The sequence below is a fragment of the Primulina eburnea genome, chromosome 6 (genome assembly GCF_022965805.1).
Source record: "Primulina eburnea isolate SZY01 chromosome 6, ASM2296580v1, whole genome shotgun sequence".
Lineage (NCBI taxonomy): Eukaryota > Viridiplantae > Streptophyta > Magnoliopsida > Lamiales > Gesneriaceae > Primulina > Primulina eburnea.
Genome location: NC_133106.1, coordinates 35,081,681 through 35,103,517, shown reverse-complemented (window position 1 = coordinate 35,103,517; position 21,837 = coordinate 35,081,681). Strand labels below are relative to the sequence as shown.

General features: G+C 33.1%; 3 protein-coding genes across 3 annotated transcripts; all 3 read left to right on the top strand.

Annotated features, from left to right (window-relative positions):
- The first annotated feature begins 6,236 nt into the window (after positions 1–6,236).
- On the top strand, positions 6,237–10,276 carry LOC140834670 (uncharacterized). Its single transcript, XM_073199715.1, has 5 exons — positions 6,237–6,672; positions 8,036–8,654; positions 8,753–8,972; positions 9,625–9,687; positions 9,980–10,276. The coding sequence occupies exons 1-5, from the start codon at positions 6,252–6,254 to the stop codon at positions 10,070–10,072; spliced, it is 1,416 nt and encodes a 471-aa protein (XP_073055816.1). The 5' UTR covers positions 6,237–6,251; the 3' UTR covers positions 10,073–10,276.
- A 2,211-nt stretch (positions 10,277–12,487) lies between these two features.
- Positions 12,488–15,297, top strand: LOC140834669 (purple acid phosphatase 18). Its single transcript, XM_073199714.1, has 5 exons — positions 12,488–12,663; positions 13,176–13,844; positions 14,077–14,265; positions 14,343–14,431; positions 14,857–15,297. The coding sequence occupies exons 1-5, from the start codon at positions 12,532–12,534 to the stop codon at positions 15,074–15,076; spliced, it is 1,299 nt and encodes a 432-aa protein (XP_073055815.1). The 5' UTR covers positions 12,488–12,531; the 3' UTR covers positions 15,077–15,297.
- A 1,964-nt stretch (positions 15,298–17,261) lies between these two features.
- Positions 17,262–18,248, top strand: LOC140833552 (fatty acid desaturase 4, chloroplastic-like). Its single transcript, XM_073197883.1, has one exon. The coding sequence runs from the start codon at positions 17,354–17,356 to the stop codon at positions 18,107–18,109; it is 756 nt and encodes a 251-aa protein (XP_073053984.1). The 5' UTR covers positions 17,262–17,353; the 3' UTR covers positions 18,110–18,248.
- Positions 18,249–21,837: the final 3,589 nt, after the last annotated feature.

Genomic DNA, 21,837 nt, shown 5'->3' with positions numbered 1-21,837 from the left:
CATTTAGTCCGTCGTCTGGTTACATTTTGTTAAATCTTTCCATTTCTTGGTTGTTTTTGGTAGAAAATATGGTAAAAAATTCGTAGAGAAAGGAAATAATCCCAACATATACAATTTTGAAATTCCCTTACGAAAACAAAATACATTTCGATCGCATGGTGAATGTTTTTTTATTGGCGATAGATTTTGATGTATATTCTTCTATCACATACGAAAACGGAGGAAATTCTTGTGTAAAAGTTGGGAAACAACAAATGTAAATGATTTATCTGCACACGTACAGTTTCTTGGGTACTGGCACATAATTACTGCAGGACTTGGCCGGCCTATATCTGTTGTCGATCGTATATTTTGTACGTTGGTGCAACTTGAATTCTGGATTTGAACAACTAGCTAGGCTCATATACATGAATTTGAATGTAGCAAATGGACCGCACTCATTCGTGTTCGTAAGCAAGGTGTTTCTTTATATGATCACTTTCAAGGTCACATTCGTTCCATATATAATTTTTATATGGCTAAAATCAATCTATTTCAATATGCATGTGTTTGTTCTTGATCACAAAGCTTTTATGAACAACACAAAACTCTTATCATTTTTTATCTTGTACTTATTATATGCGTGCACTAATAATCGTTTAACTTGAGTATTATGCATAACCATAATAGTTGAAGAATTAAAGAGTCCAATTGCTGTCAAGACAAAATTTGTCTAGGGATGATAATGAGTCTGGTCTAAACTTGGCTCCATATTAAATTAATTCGTCTTGGCGGGACGGGTTTGACCCGACATAACTATTCTAAAAGCGGGTTTGGTTGAACTAATTCCGCCAAAATGCGCATATATATTTAAAAAATAAAATATATATGTACATGTATTATTAATGATATAATTATATTTTGGCAAAAACTTGTGTGAGACAGTCTCACGGGTCGTATTTGTGAGACGGATCTCTTATTTGGGTCATCCATGAAAAAGTATTACTTTTTATGCTAAAAATATTACTTTTTATTGTGAATATGAGTAGAGTTGACCCATCTCACAGAATAAGATCCGTGAGACGGTCTCACATGAGACTCACTCTTATATTTTTTAGACTAAATATTAATACATTAACTATAATTTTAGTTTGTAAAATGTTTGGATTGAAATTATTTTATTTTATTATTATATATTTAATATGAAAATATATCATTACATTTAAAAATATTTTTATATTAATTGAATACAAGTGTGATAATAATTTTTTTTGTCCTAGTTTTTTATTTTTTATTGAATAAATACAAAATTATATATTTTCGGCGAGTGCAACGAGCTGGACGAGTTTAAATTAAGGCGGGGCAAGTACTGAGTTTGCTCAAGCTCAAACTTGCTCCAACCCGGACCTGTTGTCATCTGTAAATTTGTCAGTCGCAGAATTAGTAAGAATAGGTCTACGATTTGTAAATTATTGAAGACGAGATGGAATTTAAATTTCGCAAAAATAGTCAAAAGAGTAGTCTAATTTGTTTAATTTGTTTTTTGGTAATATAATTATCAAATTCGAGTTTTGATCATTTTTTATGGAGTGTTGTCGTGATACAAAAAATAGACGGCATCACGTTAGCCCTCCTTAAAAAAATTGACATAAAGTCAAAATCCAGCTAAACTTTATATGATCGAAACCAAAATCTGACCAAAACATAAAATAAACAACTTATATCATTTTGCGGCCTGTTATTACAAAAAAATATAAATTCATGCTAAAATAAAACAGCGATCAACTTATTTTTATCTTATTCTCAACAATTTTTATGGATTATTAGTGTTTCTACATGACATTATATACACATTTTAAATATATGGTGTTCTGAACTAATAATTTATGAATTGTCAAACGTAGTGAAAAAGCCTGCTGCTGTCCCAGGTAAGACGAGAAAATTTATAAACTTCAAATAAAGTCGCTATCAATTGTTGCGGAATTTTAAAGGCAAATACGTAAATAAATAAATATTTGCAGAGTCAGAAGGAAATGTTTAGATAAAAGACTTTAGGTCGGGTTTGGACCAAATAATTTGAAATCATACGGATAAAATTTCATTTGCTTGTTTGAATGAATTAACTATTCTTCAATGGATTTCGAATCCCCTTCTTTTCTAATTAATGTACATGTAATGTTTATTATTTATTTATTTGAATTAAATAAATCGAAAATGAGTGTCATTTTTTAAAGGCAAAAACTTGTGTGAGACGGTCTCACGGGTCGTATTTGTGAGACGGATCTCTTATTTGGGTCACCCATGAAAAAGTATTAATTTTTATGCTAAGAGTATTACTTTTTATTGTTAATATGGGTAGGGTTGACCCGTCTCACGAATTATGACCCATGAGACGGTCTCACATGAGACTCACTCTTTTTTAAATTCATCCCCAAATCAAATCTTTTTATTCAAGTTAAACCTATTCAAGTTAAACCCTATATATGGCTGATCTGTTGTGCATCATAGATTTAATTTCACAAGTTTACATATTATGTTGCTTTACGTAATCAAGTTTATCTTGACCATTTCAAGAATTAGTTTAATAAAACTTGAAAATATTAACTATAATTAAATTATTGATATATCAAGTTTAGGTTTGTCTCACAAATCGTAATGTTAGTCGTTCAACAAAAATCTTAATTTTTTTGTTACGACTTAAAAATAAATTTCAATTTTTCTCGAGTTGAAAGAGAGAGGCGACGAGTTTTCGACTCGACTCGTCCCTAAGATCTCTATGTTAGGTTAATTATATATTACAAAAAAAAAAAAAAAAACTAGTAATTTCCACCAAATATTCCATGAGCATTGACGGTTCACACCGTACTCTTGAGGAGCCAAATTCCACGCCAAGATCCTTTCCAAATACAAGTGCAAAGAACTTTTGGTTAAATAATAAAAATATTTTAAAATTATATATATTTCACGTGTCTCAATAATATAAACTTCTTTTTTTCCTATTATCCGAAGTATATAATCAATTTTATTATTATTATTAACATATCTCTCTTAATTAGTTCTTGAAAAAAAAAACAATTTTTAACGAATAAAAAAAATTAAATAGAAAGTTTAAATAAGAGGCGAGGGAGATTTTTTTTTTATAACGTGGGCCAACACAATTTCGTCACGTGGGACAACCTGCTTGTCATCCCAGGCATGCTTATCCAATTTGCCTCTCATCTACCCCATTCACCCGTTCAACCCCTACAAATTCAACCCCATCTCCATTTCGGCAAAACTTTGCTAGGAATCGTCACATCAGACGCGACTTCTATCTCCGGTATGGGCAATTGCATAATCAAGGAATCCTCCATGCAATGGGGCGGCGAAGACTGGGGTACGTCTTTCGCAAGTGAATCCGATACAACCAGGAATCGCTACGCCGTAACAGAAAGAACGAGTCTTCTTGAAGTTCCGTCAGTGCCTAAAGCTGCAGGAACGAAGGTGAAGATAAGAATCTCGAGGAAGCAGTTGTCAGATATGTTGAATAATGCAGACGTCGCCGGATTATCGGCGCAGGAAGTTTTGGTTCGATTGAGTTACGCCGGCGATCGATTTGAGGGCCATAGACTGTCGTGGACGCCTGCCTTGCAAAGCATTCCTGAATGAGTTTAGGTAGAGGACCAGTTTTTGTTTATTACAAAATCATGATGCATGTACAGGTACGAAGTTGGACACCAAAAAAGGTTTTTTTTTAAGAAAAAATTTGTGAGACGATTTTACAAGTTAATTTTGTGAAATAATTATTTATTATTATAAACACGAACATGATTCATCCGTCCTATGAAAAATCCAGAGCACCGTCTCATAAGAAATTATTATTGTAAAGTTGAACAAGATTATAGTGTTTTATTTGGTGTATGACTAAATCTATACTATTTTTAAGATGAGTTCTTATTTTTGTTTCAGCCTAGTATATTTATGGATGAGTTGAGATCTACTTTCAACTTTACAATCCGGAATTAATTAGGTTTTGATTTTAGTTTTAGTTATCACATTCAATTATTTCAATCGACTTAATATATAGGTCCAATCTTAAAAGATAAGGTGAAAATAATCATTGCTTTTGTTCCAAAATACTCGTTTTGATTATGAGGTTAAATTAAGCATTCGGAAATGTTGATGTGAATTTTCATTCGATTCCATGTAATTTTATTACAATTTAGAATTGTAACTATTTTTCAAACTTGCATGTGAATATAATCCATATTTGTAGTACAAAATAATATTTTTAATAGAAAATAATCGAATCGTGGTTGGATCACAAAATTTTTTGTGAAAAATTACTATTATCAAAAAATTATGTTCACAGATCCCCTGTGCTCTGCACTTTGTTGGTGACGGATTTAGTTGCAGAATTAGTAAAATGTAACAGGGAAAATAATAAATCCATCGCAATTTATTGATCGTTACACAAAGATAAAATATTTAAGGCTCATGAATAAGAGAAGATAAGAAAAATCGAAAGATAATAATAATATAAATTTTTTTAATTCTAATTATTGCAAAACTCGAACCTAATACAAAATTCAAACAATATTTAATATTCAAAATGAATAATTTATAAATGGTCAGACGTAGAGAAAGGCCTAATATGCAGGTTTATAATTTATTATAAAGTCTTCAGATAGAACACTTTAGGACATGTCTCTGTCGTGCATCATGGATTAAATTCACAAGTAATATTATATTGCTTTACGTATTCGAAAATCTCTCGACCATTTCAAGAATTAGTTTAGAAAAACTTGAAAAATTAATATAGGGACACATGCATGCATCCGACTAGGGAGATTTTTGTTGAACGAGTAAGATAAATTATTTAATTATACATTTGTTCAACAAAAATCTTATGTTGCGTTTTGATGGAAGAATTTGATTTGAAATGAAACATTCGATCTGAAAAATGAAATTGAAAGGATACTCATTTGAATACATCGTAAGTCCACTATAATTATCATTATATTTACATAAAATTTAAAAATGATATATTTGAAATTTACGTAATGTAAATTGATCGAACCAATCAAATGAATTTGAAAATTGTTGTATCTAAATTGAGTATTTGTGAGACGGATCAACTCTACCGATATTACAATAAAAGTAATACTTTTAGCATAAAAAGTAATACTTTTTTATAGATGACCCAAATAAAAGATCCGTCTCACAAAATATCATCCGTGAAATCGTCTCATATAAGTTTTTATATCATAATTTATATCAAAACGATCAGGTGGCCCACCAAATATTCCATGACCAGACGCATTCACACGCCGTTCTGGAGGGGACAGAAGATCCTTTCCAAACCAGTTTTTGACTTTTGGTTGAATATAATAACTATTAATAATTGTTTAATTTAAAATATATACTTTTGTTAATTCCATTTCGTCACGTGGGACAGCCGCGCCGCAGTCTTATCCACGCATTCTAGCACAACTGCATCATCAAGGAATCCTCCATGCAATGGGCGGCGAAGAACGGGCGGGGTACGTCCTTCGCACGTGATCAATCCAGTTTCCCCGACGATAGAACCAGGATTCGCTACGCCGAAACAGAAAGAAAAAGTCTTCTTGCAGTTTTGTCATTACCTAAAGCTGCAGGAACGAATGGATTATCAACGGAGGAAGCTTTGGCCCGATTGACGGATGCTAGCATCGGTTTGAGGACCGTCGATGGTCCTGCCTGCCTGCCTGCCTGCCTGCCTGCCTGCCAAAGCATTCCTAAATGTAGGCTTTTTTGTTCATTACAAAATCAGACATGTCGTTGCAGGTTTTGTATAGGTGGTGCGATTTATTAAAAAAAGTGCCGATAATTAGAGCTTTCCTATGGGCATGGGCGGGCTCGTCCCGTCGCGGGTTGTGAAATAGGTTGGCCAACCCTTAAAAAAAATTACGAAAGTAACACAAAAACTTAGAGATTTAAACATAAATATTAGCAATGTCACAAAAGCAGCAAGTATTAAATTAATATCATTATAATCAGACAAACATATAAAATTTATACGTCAAAAATTATATTTTAAATAAATAATCACAAATACAAACAATATGAACTTAATTATAAATAAGAAAAGTTAAGACATTGCATCTTTTTGACCTACTTCCAAACGAGTTGCTTAAATGATAATCCTGACTCGTTTGGACCACTTCATCAATTATATGTACTTGGGGGTCCAATATGCTAATTATAAATTTATCAAAATTCCAAAATTGAAACGAAAGTGCTATATAAACGGGATGAGAAACGAAATTCAAGAATTCATAGTCGCGCCATTGCGCACTGAGCGCGGGACATTTTCAATTCGTGGAGTTGATGATATTCTCCCCACTTCAACCACTAGCTTTCTTCACATGGCGGATTTTGAGTTGGGGCCTCCTTCATTCTCTCTAGGGCTCGATTTCGATATTGAATCGGAACCGCCTCCCAACTCATCAACCCAGCCAGCTGAACAGCCTCCAATTGAAATAAACGAAGACGGAGATTTTGAATCCCCAGTGAGGGTTTCGAACCCACCTCGGGCACTCAAAAGGCTCCGAAAGGGGCCTGCCGTACAGCCCAAATCCGAGGTCCGAAGTGGAGAAGCCGATGACGCATGGGTAAAATACGATGTGGATGATGAAATCGAGGGTTTCTCTTCTGAGGAAGATTGCCCTAGAGGTACAAGTTTCATTATTTTGCCTGTAATTAAAGTACGATTCTCGTTTGAATACCAGTACCTTTTCAAGCATCCGTAGATGAACCCATTTCTGAAATTCAATGAATATTTGTTTATGCTAGTGATTCATCTGTAATAAACATGGATATGACTGTAAATTTTATTGCTTGGAGTGATTAAAAGAATTTTGAAGAATTGTTAGGACTCACGAGATGCTGTTATTGGCTCCTCTGTCTGCCAAGTTTTTGCAAGGAAAATTGGCTCAATGCGAAATATATAAAATGCAAATTGTTACAGAAGTGAATAACACAAGAATTTTGGGTAAATCTTCACTATGTTCATCGTAAACAGTGTTCCTCCTTTACATTCAATTTCTAATCAAGTGAGACGAATAAGAAAAACAGAAATGGAATCAAATCTTGTGATATTGTTACAGCTGAATAAATAATCTACGAGCTTCTAGAGGTCACCTCATCCTTCAAGCATGTGAGTGTCATACTTGTGAGAGAGATAATCATGAATATGCTCGAATGTTTCATTTTTGAGAATGGCTTTTGATATTTTTCTCCCCTCGTACCTCTGCTCGTGCTGGCCCAAGTGCAGTGTGGAAAAAAGTGGCTGCTGGCTTGTGAAGCTAATCGATTGGATTTTCTTTTTATTGTTTTGTAACTACAAAGTATTTAATGATCTACACATTGAATAGCAGAATTGCTGTTCTTGCTGGTAGAATCCACCATTTTTGGATTTGAAATGGCATAATTTTAAAATTTGGCTTACTAGCTCTTGAGAGAGTATCAGCTAGTAAAAGAGAACAATGAGGACAGATTGAGTGATTTTGGCGAATTTGGTCTTGTTAGGGATTAGTCTAGATTGTCTATTGAATGAAACAATCTTTCAATCTCATCAACTATTCCACAATTGCTTTTGGAATTGCATAGAATCATTGTAGATAATTAAATACTTCTTTTAAAATAGTTTGATTCTAAGTTATACAGGCTGATGCAAATTTTATCTGTAAATAAATTTAACCGGGTTAATTAAGCTGAAGACAGGACTTGGCACATGATTCTTTAGTGGTTTTGTGGAATATTGCTTTCAGCTATCGCTTGATACATAATTTGTTGTTTTATGTTATTTATCCTCCACCTATATCTTCCTTTGTTTTATAAGCTTTTAAGTGTTATTTACCTATCAATAACCTTAGTGCTGTCGCAATTCTCTTGACATCAAAATACCATTTTTCTGTTGTGACTGTCTTGGCTGTCTCGCGTTATTCTTTGATTGTAGTTTCATTTTAATGGCTCGAGACTCTATGGTGACCTTTACCTTTCATTTGCTCATAATCTTCATCTATGTTTTATCTAGTTGGAAATCTTCCTGGTCCTTCTATATGTAGCAGCTCAAAGCCCTCACTGCATGGTCGGCAAGTTTTGGCTACACAATCTGGTAGTCTCTGGAAATCAACCAAGAGGGAAGAGGTATTAGGTGCTTCGACATCTGTCAGTCCTCTCCGAAGATTCCAGCTGATCGATTCTGATTCTGACAATCCAACTGATGGCGAAGATGTGTCTAAAATTGGTCGCTCAACTTCATCTTCAAGGAAAATGCAATCAAATCCTCGTCAACACGCAGCCTCGGGCTTCTTTGAGACAGGGAAAGCATCAGTTGGCAATCACGAAACTGATTTGTGGAATGAATTCTGCAAGGAGAAGAGTTTTCACATCCCTACACCTGCTTTTGATGAGGTCTGTGATGAGTTTTTTAGATCCAGTAAATCTGAGAATGAAGTGGTAATTGACGGTGAGGGCTCTAAAAATGGGAATAATTGGGATGTGGGTTCTTTTCCTCCAGCTCATCGCTACTTTTTCCATACCGATTCGAGAATTCAGAAACTGGTTCGTGACCGTTTGCCCAACTTCTTCCCCTTGGTAGCAGCAAAAAATCAGGAACATAAGCAGCAGACTGCATCAGTCATCGATTACATGTATTGCTATTTCCGAATTATTCGGGATTTAACTGTTGTTTTTCCTTCCCGTGCCGTCCATATATTTTTTTTATTTGAATTTGTCTATATGTTCGTAGGCACCAATTCGGCCATGAAGAAAATCCAGAGAGAACATTTGAGACTAGCTCCGTGAGGATCAAGAGAAATGTTTCAAAATCGAACTCCGTCATGCCTGAAGATTCTGAGAATTGGGTGAATACAAAAGGTTGTGGAATTCCTAAAAATGCTGGCAAGAGAAGGGTGCATGCTGCCAGTAAATCTGGTGGTCACTGGTACACCAACTCAAGTGGCCAAAGAGTAAGTGTAACTTCAGATATAAATACCGATTTGTTCTCTCTTCAAACCTTTTGTTTTATTTGTCTACCATCGATTTGCACAAGAAAACACGGATATGAGTGAGGTCATGAATATATCTCAAAGTCTTAACTTTACTACACGTTTCTCAAACTTATTCTCTTTATTGTTTCTTGTTCGGAGGTAAAGTATGGCTAAAATGCCAGTGTCTTTTGTTGCGCTGCATTAATATTCATGCTAATTTTTTTCTTTTATTAAATTAATCTTATAGCAGTTGATGGATTCTGTATCAGACTAATATAGTAGTGGGAGACATTGTTCTCGTAGTTCAGCCATGTATATCCTTAGTATTTTCTGGCCATCATTTTCTCAGTTTTTTGTCAATTGGAAGCAGCAAAGAAGAACTCTAATGACATTTAAACATTTCACACTCAATCTTGATATATCTTTTTTTCTTCTTCAAGCCAATATTGATATATCTTGATGCCAATATGAGGCAAAAAAGTATATATAAAAATTTAATCAAGATAACCTTGCCAGTGAAGCTGATATCTTCTTCTCGATGACCCTGCACACGCATACACCCGTTTATGATTATTTTCTTTCATATATTATTTTATTTGCAGTATTAATAAAACTGACAAATGATTTTCAGGTTTACGTTAGCAGAAATGGGCAGCAGTTGAGTGGTCAAAGTGCTTACAGGGGTTATAGGAAGGTACTTTTAGAAGATACATATAACTTATATTTCATATGTGTTTATTAGTTATAATGCAATGTTCTCCTGTATGTTAAGTGTTCATTGAATTTCAAGACTTAACCTTTTTTAAATCACAACATTTGTGCTAGTCAACTTTCACCACCATTTACCATATCTTGCGGAGGTTTTTAACAACTTTCTGCGTGTTGAAATTGTCATGTTTACGACTAACTGGATTACTATGGTGAGAGACATAAGAACAAGAATTCAATTCCAATTCAAGAATCAACAATGGTGATTGTGCTGACAGGAAAGTAGAATCGGGTTCAAAAATTTGAAGAAGAAAGCAGCTGTGAAGAAGAAAACTGCTGCAAAGAAAAAAAGTGCTCCGAAGAAGAAATAAGCCCTTGTCAATTTAGGAAATTCACTCTGCGCCTTGGGGCATGTATTTGTGGTTAATGAGAAATCTATACAGTTTTTTATTTACAGTTAGATATCTTTTCAATGAAACAAGACACCCTTTTGTCGAGTTGTTTTGACTTGAAGCCATTTGCACAATTGCTTCCATGTGGCATGAGATTCTAGCCATCCATCACACTATCTTCACAATTTCTTGAAAACACGGGTTAAAATGTATTCAATTCTAGGAAATATTTTTCATTCTAGAAATTTAATAAATAGAAATAAAAAATGATGTCATTTTGATTTTATTTCCTAAAACCCAAGTAATCGTCAGATAAATAAAATATATATATATATATATATATATATATATATATATATATATATATATATATATATATATATATACTAGCATGAAGCACGTGCGATGCACGTAAATAACAAATATATGATAAAAATAAAAAATTGAATCTCTAATAAAATAATTTGAATCATTTTGTTATTTATTTGAGTTTAATCTCTTGTAATATTAGATGCATAAATTAATTAAAAACTAAAATAATTACTTTCAATTTTTTTGCCAAATTAAAATTCAAATTGTTAATTTAATGATATATAATAAATTATAATTAGCATAATATATAGTGTTGGGTGCAATAATTGTCCCTGCTTGGTAGAGCGATCGAACCGTGGTGCTTGAGTTGTTGTGCGGTTTAAAAGATTTGAGTTGCACAATTACCACTAGTTATAGCTATTGGTAAAACGGTAAGCACTCGGTCCTACAATTGGTATCAGAGCCAAGGTCACGGGTTCGGTTCCCATTGATTGCAAAGAGTGTAATTATTGGGAGGGAGATTGTTGGGTGCAATAATTGTCCCTGCTTGGTAGAGCGATCGAACCATGGTGCTTGAGTTGTTGTGCGGTTTAAAAGATTTGAGTTGCACCATTACCACTAGTTATAGCTATTGGTAAAACGGTAAGTACTCGGTCCTACATATAGAATCAAATGAATTAAAAAAATTAAGAAAAATATCCAAACACCACGTATAAGGTATAATAAACTAAAAATCAATCGAATTGTGGACTTTATCAATGCATAAATCATAGTTTACATAAATTAACCACACTAACGATAAATAATTATCAATTTAAAATATTGTAACTAACTCATCAAAACAACATCAAAATTAATGAAATAATAATATTGATAGTAAAATATAACTCCTAATATTTCATTTAAATAATATTTAAACACCTACAAAAAAAATTTACTTTTGTTTTTAGAACTTTATATCATAAATAATTAATTTGTATCATCAATCTATCTTTTATGATTATTAATTTATTCTTAAATATAATTATAAATAATAAATAAATCAACCTATGTAATGAACTACACATTTAAACAAGATTATATGATAAATATCAAATAAAATCTAATGATAGTAATCAACAGAGTGGTGACATCTTATTCCAATTTTTCTTTCATTTCAATTTTTCCAATTATTACACCTAAAACAACCCTAGCTCTATTTAATTAGCTGTCAATTATATTTTAAGCAATAGATGAGCTGCAATTTTTTCTATTTTATCAGAAAGTTTTAATTTCATGTAATTTATCTAAATTTTTTACAGACAATACCTTTCAAACTAATCGGGTGTTGAGTATTTGATAGTAAGAAATTTTATAACGGGGAAATTAAAATGCTCTAAATGTCAATTAATTATTAGTAATGATGAGACATTTATGTCTTATTTGTATCTTTATATTACAATAATAATATTTTTATTTTTTTTATTTTGTTCAATTTTGCACATAGGGTATTTTTGTCAATGTAAGTTTGCACGGAAGGTATTATTGTTAATATACAATCGAAAAACAAGGTGTATTATACACATTTTTATAGATATATAGATATATGTTTTGAAAGCCAAGTAATCATCAGATAAATAAAAAATAGTTATATCCATCGATACGAAGGGAAGGGGAAGGAATTTATAATACCATTCTGGATATATTATGTACGACAAGATTGTGTAAATTATAGTGAATTTTTATAATTATTATTAATATAATAATACCGTGTATAAATTTGATGGTAAAGTAATATGAATAAATGAGAGAGAAATATTGTCAGGTTGAGGCTGTGGATCATCGGTTATAAAAATTACAGACAGAATCATGTGTGGTCCCCTCTGACTCAACATCAAAGTCAACATAACCACACTAAAAAGCGGTAGAGTAGATGCTACTTGTGGGGCAGTGCCCTCACAGAATCTCAGCCATTGATTTTACATGGTGATTAAATCTGAGCCATTGATCACTTCATGGGGTGTATGTGTGTTTAAATCTGGGCCTTTGATCACCTCATGGGGCAGTGCCCAACAAGGTAGGATGAAATAAACCCTAAAAAGCAACCAACTCACCATTTGGTGGATCCATGTAATTTTTGCGAAGCCATGGATTTTAAACTGGTGGTCTTGATTCTGGTCGTGCTGACAATCGGCGCCGCGGCGGAGTACATTCGACCACCGCCGCGCAAGATGATTCAATTTCCGTGGCATTTGAGGCCTTCTTCTCAGCCTCAACAGGTGAAATTCTTTCCCCTTTTTTTCCCGAGGGGAATTCAGGAGATGAAGGTTGAACTTTTGGGTATTTCGAGGTTTTTTTTAAACAGGTTATTTTGAGATTTAGGGTTGAGTTTTTTTTTAGATTTCACTTGTTTTTTGACTTTTTTTTGTCATCTTTTTAATGTTGGTTTGTTGTGCTATTCACTGGATCAGGAAAGAGAGTGGCTTGATTGTGTTTTTAGGGTGTTCCTAGTAAAGGTTTTACGAGATTTTTGTTTTGAAGTTGAAGTCTTTGTGCCTTCACGGTATTTATTTAAAAAACAGGACAACATGTATTTATGCGTATCTTTTAGGCGATAACATTGGTCTGCTATACCTGACTTTATGGCTAAATTTATTACACTCGATCTGGTTCCCATTAGCTTTTCTGAGAAGTGAAGAAAATTTTGAAAAGTTTCCCCATCCAAGTATAATCCGTACTGTGTTTTTTTGTCAAGATTGAGTGACTGTGACTGTTTTGGTTTCAATGGCAGGTTCACATCTCCTTGGCCGGAGACAAACACATGCGGATATCATGGATAACTGGCGACAAACATGCTCCTTCGATTGTTGAATATGGAACATCATCTCAAAATTACAGATTTAAAGCTCAAGGAGAGAGTACTAGTTATAGTTATTTACTGTATAGCTCTGGAAAGATTCACCATACGGTGATTGGTCCACTGGAATACGGCACGTTGTATTTCTATAGATGTGGTGGGGAGGGCACCGAGTTTCAACTCAAAACTCCACCCTCTCAATTTCCAGTTACGTTTGCTGTGGCCGGAGATTTAGGTCAGACTGGATGGACTAAGTCAACTTTGGACCACATAGACCAGTGCACATATGATGTACATATGCTTCCTGGAGACCTTTCCTATGCGGATTATATACAGCATAGGTGGGACACATTCGGGGAACTAGTGCAGCCACTCGCTAGTGCAAGACCGTGGATGGTGACCCAAGGGAACCATGAGAAGGAGAATATACCATTCTTCATTGACAGCTTCAAATCCTATAACTCGAGATGGAAGATGCCGTATGAAGAGAGTGGGTCCAGTTCGAACCTCTATTATTCTTTTGACGTGGCCGTAGTTCATGTCATCATGCTTGGTTCGTATACTGATTATGATCAGTACTCCGATCAATATAGTTGGCTGAAGGTCTGTTCAACGTAGCAACATTATATTCTTCATTAATTGATGTATAGCTAGGCATTGCATTTACCAGCATATATATGTGTCACATGACCTGGCATGTAGATATAACAGCTATGGGATTGATTTGTCTTAAGAAACATTCTAATAAAGTGTCAGTGTCAGGTTACTGATGAAGCATTATTTTATAAACTGTGTTTTGTGATCTTTATAACCTTTCTTCCTTAAATTTTTGCAGTCTGATCTTTTAAAGGTGGACCGTGAAAGGACACCCTGGCTACTTGTGTTGTTTCATGCACCTTGGTATAATAGTAATGAGGCTCATCAAGGTGAAGGTGATGACATGATGGCAGCGATGGAGCCCTTGCTTCATGCTGCTAGTGTGGACGTTATTTTTACTGGCCATGTGCATGCTTATGAGCGCACTGTATGATTTCAACCTGTTGCTTTTATAATCCTAGTTATCTTTTAACAATTGACGACTTAATTTTTTGTTGTTAACAGAGACGTGTGTACAATGGTAAAGTGGATCCTTGTGGAGCTGTTCACATTACAATTGGCGATGGTGGAAATGGTGAAGGTTTAGCTCACAAGTAAGTCATCTTTTAACAAGGAAGAATTATGTTCAGTGTCAATAAAAAATCTGTTAATTTAGCTACTTGTTTAGGTGGAAGGGTTGCATTACTTCCTTCTGTTTTTCTACATGATGTTCCATTTTTTGGGTTGCAACTTGACTCGTATTCCCCCGCCTCCTTCCTTCCACCGGAAACAATGAAGGAAAAGGAAAATTTGATGTCCTAGATCTATTAATTAACATCTTCACTCATACTTAACTATCATTACTGTCTGGCAAATCCAACAGAGATGAACATTCTCGTTCTTAGATTACATTGTAGAATCCTTGAGTTAAGTTATTTTACAGCATCTTCTGCCATATCCTTTTGAGTTATTATTGTTGCCTGACTGGAGGATTAAATTTGATTGCTTAGCATTTGAATTTTGGAAAATCAACTTATAGGTATCTGGATCCCCAGCCCGAGTGGTCTGTCTTCCGCGAAGCAAGTTTTGGTCATGGTGAATTCAAGATAGTGAACTCTACTCATGCATTTTGGAGTTGGCACAGGAATGACGACGACGAACCAGTGAGGTCTGATGAAATATGGGTTACGTCTCTATATGGTTCTGGTTGTGTTTCGGCGAAGAGTCACGAGCCAAGAAAAATTCTACTGGAGCCTTAAAACTGGTGGCCTATTAAAACCTTTTATGTGTATATGTATATATGCTGCATGGAACTTGTTTGCTGTTCAATATCTGTATCAATATTACTACATAATATCTGCCGGCTGCCACCACAAAGACATTTTGGATATGATGTACTTTAAGATTTATCTTTATAGTTTGTACGATGGAGTTTTATAAACTTAAATTGTTGCTTAATATTAATCAGCACTTCACAATTTATGTACCATTATGTTGGTGTTTCCTTCTGCTACGTTAAAATTTAGAAACTAATACGGAGAATTTGAAAACCCATCAAAATTATTTGAGAAATGATGAATGTGAAACTCTCTTAATCAAAATTAGCAAGGTTATTTTAAATTATTAATTTAACTTATTTATGTTAATTAGAGACAAATAATTATGTTTATTAAAAACTATATAAATAAATTCGATTTGGTTCAATTTAGATGATTAAATCCTTAAAAAGAATCTATTGTTAGCTAGGATAAAGAGAGAAAACATTGTAATAAACTCAACACGTATTTTTACGATGTCTCCGATGAATATCATTGTAGTGTCCAATTGGTACTATTCGAAGTCCTAATCCAAATTATCTTTCGAATTGAACAATATATGTCTTTTACTCGAGCTACATTCGAAGATAACTCCAAATACGTCCGCCAGCTTTTTATATATTCCATACGCATACATTCCAACAACGTGAAGAAAAATAGATGATATTTGATCATTTTTAAAGTTCAAAACAAAAAATGAGCCATTTTGGTTACTTATTTTCGTCTAAGACAAATAATGGCACTAAATGAGAGCCTAACAGTCATATTTTCTCTATAAATAATGCATAAAATTATGAGTTGATGTAACACAAATTCTTAGAAAATCACCTGAAGGCTGAAACTTAGAAGCAATATTTCGAGCTAAGAGACGGCATTTTCGAGCAGCAATTCAATAACAAAAAAAGAGATCCTGTCCAAGTGTCAGCCAAAATTATATTAACAACTCAAGTAAGGGGACTTTCTATTTTAACTCTTATAATTTGATTTAAAACCATTCCAGTATGTAGATCATATGTTCAAAGCATGAATTTCAAAATATGTATCTTTCAAACACAAAAAAATATGAACAAATTGTAGGAATATATATTCTGAATATGTCAATTATCGTTAATTCCTGAATTATGCCTCACTTTTTAGAATATTAAAATATAAAAGACTGGTATAAGTTATCAATAACGTCGTGTTAAAAGAAAAAAGAAACAATGTTGATTGTAGTGGTGTTACTAGCTCATTAAGAATTTTAAAACTACCGACTCAAAATCAAAATATTTTAAAGTAAGCATTATAAAAATTCGATTTATCAGCAAAGCGTGCCAGCTAACTAACGTGCCATTTAATTACAATAAATTTTTATGTGGAGTATGTGACACCATTTCCTATAATTATTTCGTGCTAGCTATGATCTTAATTCCTATAATTTTATATTGATATTTATATTTTTTATATACGTACACACCATCCCTAAGGCAAAACAAACATTTTGACTGTAATCCTTTGCCGGAAAGTCTGTTTAAACACAGTTTTTAGTTAGATTTCCACGCATTCATTCATTCTACCGGAATTTAATTTCAACGATAATAATATAAAAAAACATTTAGATTGTAAGATACGTACGTCGATTAATATAAATTAGTAGTAGATATCTTGCGTGACAAATTCAAGGGTTCATAGAAAGACCAACCTGATGAATATTTATCATGAAATGTAACATTTTTATGTATTTTTTTTACGAGTGTGATCGTTTCGAAAATCTGTCTCACAAAAATAACGTATAAAACACTCTCACAAAAGTTTTTATATATAAAATCTCCATGGCAAATGAAAAAATAGAAATGATGTATAAAGCTTTAAGTTATTTCCATATTTAATATTATTTCTGTCCCCGACGGAATAACTTGCATAAAAAGCAATATTTCATTGCTGTAATGATCATGGATAAGGTGCGTTTAGAAATCACGACAGCTTTATTTTACTTATATAAGTCAATGTTCAAATTCATAATTTGTCCTAACTTTCGTATCCCAATAACTTAATTACACACAACACAACACAACACAAACACACACACCCCCAATATATAAATACATATACGTACAATATGCTTCTTCATATCCTAGCTATCCAACTTCCCCATAATCTCTTTTCTCTGCACGATATTTCGTTCTACTGCCGATTCAAAGTTTTCAAAAGAATTTATTATATCCGTTTTCATCGAAAACAATGGCTGAATTTAAACCTCGACAGAAGAATTCTGCTTCAAAAACAATATCTCCAAAGCACTTCTATGATGAAGAGAGCTGGAAAACACCAACTAGCATTCAGCGTGCATGGTTTGCAAGCGGGTGCACAACACTGCTAATTTCTGTAGCCAAATCCTTGATAATGATTTCCAGTCGATCAACGGGGCTCCGCAGCTGGATCGACCCAGTCGTCGCAGCCATCGTGGGCTACGTGCTAGGGGACCTCGGGACAGGAATATACCATTGGGCCATTGACAACTACGGCACGGCCAGAACTCCCGTTTTCGGGTCCCAGATCGAAGGTTTCCTCCGTCACCACGACCATCCGTCAGCGATAACGAAGCGCCACATCGCCACCAACCTCTACGTTGGGGCGGCGGGTTTCACCATTGCCGTGTTTCCAATGAACATATTTTGCACCAACCCGAATTTGCTAGCCTTTGCTGCTGCGTTCTTGGGTTGCGGGATGTTTTGTCAGCAGCTTCATGCATGGTCTCACACCACAAAAGGGAAGCTTCCGCGGCTCGTGGTGGCCCTACAAGATTCCAGGGTCATTCTGCCACGGGCAGAGCATGCGGCACACCACCACCCGCCTTTCGACAGCCATTACTGCATCGTGAGCGGGGTTTGGAACAGGTTTTTGGATAAATACAAGATTTTCTGGGCAATGGAGATGATTTTCTTCTTTATTTTTGGGGTTAGGCCAAGATCATGGAGTGATTTCAATTCCAAGTGAACTGTGACATCTTCAAATTCAAGGATATACATAATACGTGTGAATTCCGGCTCTTAATATAAATGTAGTCATGAAAATATACTATTTATGTTGTACTATAAAGCATTCAATAATTTCTTATACTGTTCAATCAATTATAATAATTTTATCCTTCCACTTTATACAATTTATTATTTATCTAAGCAGGTCTGATTTTTAGAAATTTTAATGTAAACCCTATTAATAATCTATTCACGATGAATTTGGTTCGGTTAGACTTATACCGATATGTCCAGGTTATATATTTAACGATTTAATCGAACACTTTCTCAGATGATCATACAGATAGCCGACGATCGATTATCACGTTTTTTAATCAAAATTTTTCACTGTTATTTTTAAAATTTGCCACATCGTCCGATGCATGTCGATCGATTTTTAGTTATTTTACCTAATTTAGAATTATTCCAATTTAAGAAAATTTAAAACTCGTAGCTCCAACCGGAGATGACTCAAAGAACTCCATGCTTGACGCCAGAAATTAAGTTTTTACAACTCATGTGTTTTAAAATTGCGATTCTTCCTACCATTAACCCTACTTCTCTGTGTGTTTGAGCCTTACTAGGAATCGACATAAATATCCTCACCATCAATTATATCTTTATGTAAAATCGTAATTAATGTTAATTTCCACATGATATTAAATAGAAAGTATATATGCATGAATCAGCATACATTAATAAATTAATCATTAAATATATATTTAGTAAACTAGGCAATTATATCTCCCCAAAAATCATTTTCCAACTATTGTACTCGTTGCAATCTATGAATATTTTAAAATGTATACCAAACACAATGTTTCGATCCTTTTTCTAGTAGTTACGATTTACGAACTAGCTAGACCAGCGAGTTTTTGTTATATATCAAACGTCCGCTGCAATAGAAATTAATGTAGTTAATGAAGATAAATGATTTTAATCTTTTGTTTATATAAAGAAAACAACACGATATATACCACACCAAACTATGCAAGGAACATATATAATTAATAATTTCTGAATTTGACAACCACGACTTCAATTGATGATCGCTAATTAGGGGAGGCTAGCTACGATTCTTTGAACGTTTACATGTTTGAATTTCATTATTTATTCATTTAAATAATGGAATTTGTTCTCTAATTAATTATATAATTTAATTATTATTATATATTATAATGTATCTACGCTACAAATATTATTCTGTACGCACTATATAAATATTCAAGCAAGAGTCTCAAAATAAAAATTTTCTTCGCCTCTAAAATATGCCCTTTTATTTTGGAAAAAATCCATTATCATGACACGCTAACGTTATATATATATATATATATATATATATATATATATATATATATATATATATATATATATATAGTTTTGATATCCTGCACACCTACCGTGCACACCTTTGTGAGCACCGATGAGGTGTCACTCATCTATTGGATGTAATGAAATATAGAAAAATTGTGCATCCAATGGGTGAGTGACACCTCATCGGTGCTCACAAAAGTGTGCACGGTAGGTGTGCAGGATATCAAAATTGTATATATATATATATATATATATATATATATATATATATATATATATATATATATATATATATATATATATATATATATATATAATCATGCTTTGTAATGCTATCTCTATTTGTCTTGCAATTTTAGTCTCGTTTTCGATGTGACATTGATATAGCTTCAACGTGGTGCTTATGTGTGTAGACCCGATGAAAAATGACTAGAATTGAAATATATAGGAATAAAACTGACATTTGCCTAAATAAAAATTTATAATATCAAAATCACTAATAATATACATAAATAAAGTTGTAATTTCCCCTGCGAACGTGAACCCCGATCCCAATTATCATATGATTTTTTGTTGGACTACACGGGCAAGATTATTCAATATAACATTGGTTTATACATCTAGCCATGCTAATATCAGTGTATTTGAATCGCATGAATCTGTATATATGCTGGAAGAAATAATATATTATCAAGGAGATTCTCGTGGTTCAGAAAATGACCATATCTATATATTAATCTTCATGAAACACAATAATCATGGAGTTGTATTATACATAAAATATTAATTATAAGTAGATCGATCCCTTATTATTACGGGACATATGTTTAGATAGGACTGTCACGAGTTAGTATGAACCAAGATTGCTCAACTGGAATTTTGTGTTCCAATTAGAGAAAAAGATATTTTTGGTCCATTTTTTTGTTTGTTTTAGTTTATTAAATTTTCAAAATTTGATTTTTGTATGCTCACTTTTAATTTTCAGCTATTTTGACCTAATCGTTGACGTAACATCTTGATAAGTCATTATTTTCAGAGTCATATAAGAATTTGGACCGAAATATTCAAAAATTAAAGTAGATGTACTCAAAATTAAAATTTTAAAAGTTAATAGACCAAAACTAAAAAAATAGACAAGTTCATGGAAAGAACGATTGATTATTAATTAACCGAGAAGCACATAGCGGATGTGTAGATGTATATCCTCGTTATTTTTTAATCTTTAACTCTAATTTTTGAAAAATACTAGCTCTTAATTATAATAGATTTTAGGCTTCAAAAAAATAATTTTTAATTAATTTTATTTCTTCTTAATTTGGTAATAATTTGTATTAAAGTACAGTAAAGTTATCTAATGTGTGTGTGTCGATCGAGGTGTTAGTTAAGTTAAAGTTGAGGTCCCAATAATATACATTAATTATTTTAATAGATTTGGTGAATCATGCATGCATGGTGGTGTTGCTCATCGACCAAGAAAATTTATAAATATATTTCGAAATAAATGTTTATTTTCCACTTTTTGGAATTTTCAAATAGAGGAATCAGATGAATTTGTTGTGCCTAGCTATTTTATATTTATGAGATGACATTAAGGAATATTTTTGTGATAAAGAATATTGAATGTATTTGAATCATATATGGCAACTAATATTCTTGATTTATTGTTTGAATCGTATTTAATATTTATGGTAATTAATTAATTTTTTTGAGAACTCCAATTAATTAACATTAATGAATGCTCAGCGCGTGTAGAAAAAGTAACCAGGAGAATTATGGAATCTGGGCGATTTTGCAAACATGACCTTGATCAATCTATTTAAATCATAATAAATAAGGTAACCAAAATATATTGTATCCTAATAGTAATGATTTCTTCTTTGAATCATATATATTTATAGTAACTACTTTAAAAAGATTAATGGATGGTCGTCGAGAAAATCTAGGAGAATTATATATATATATATATATATATATATATATATATATATATATATATATATATATATATATATATATATAAATATTTAGTGCATATATATATGAATTAATCTTAGCTTGCTCAAACGTTATTCATAGAACGATATGAGCTTCGGACGTTTCAAAGAATACACTCCTCCATATTTCATCACACAATACACAACAAACGTAGTCCCAGTACCCCATTATTCTTCTTCTATATCAGTATACCATGAGTTTCAAGTAATCTTCAGGTTTACTGGTAGACACCACTATCGTCAATGGATTATACGGGAAAATTCGACGGCGTTAGATCCATATGCACGGGGTTGGAACGAATTAAGTCCGAAAATGATCAAGTTCAACCCCTCATCAATTACCTCCACCCAAAAAGAGAGAATGTTCCGTGCACTGAATCGAGGTCTCGTAGGTTTTCGT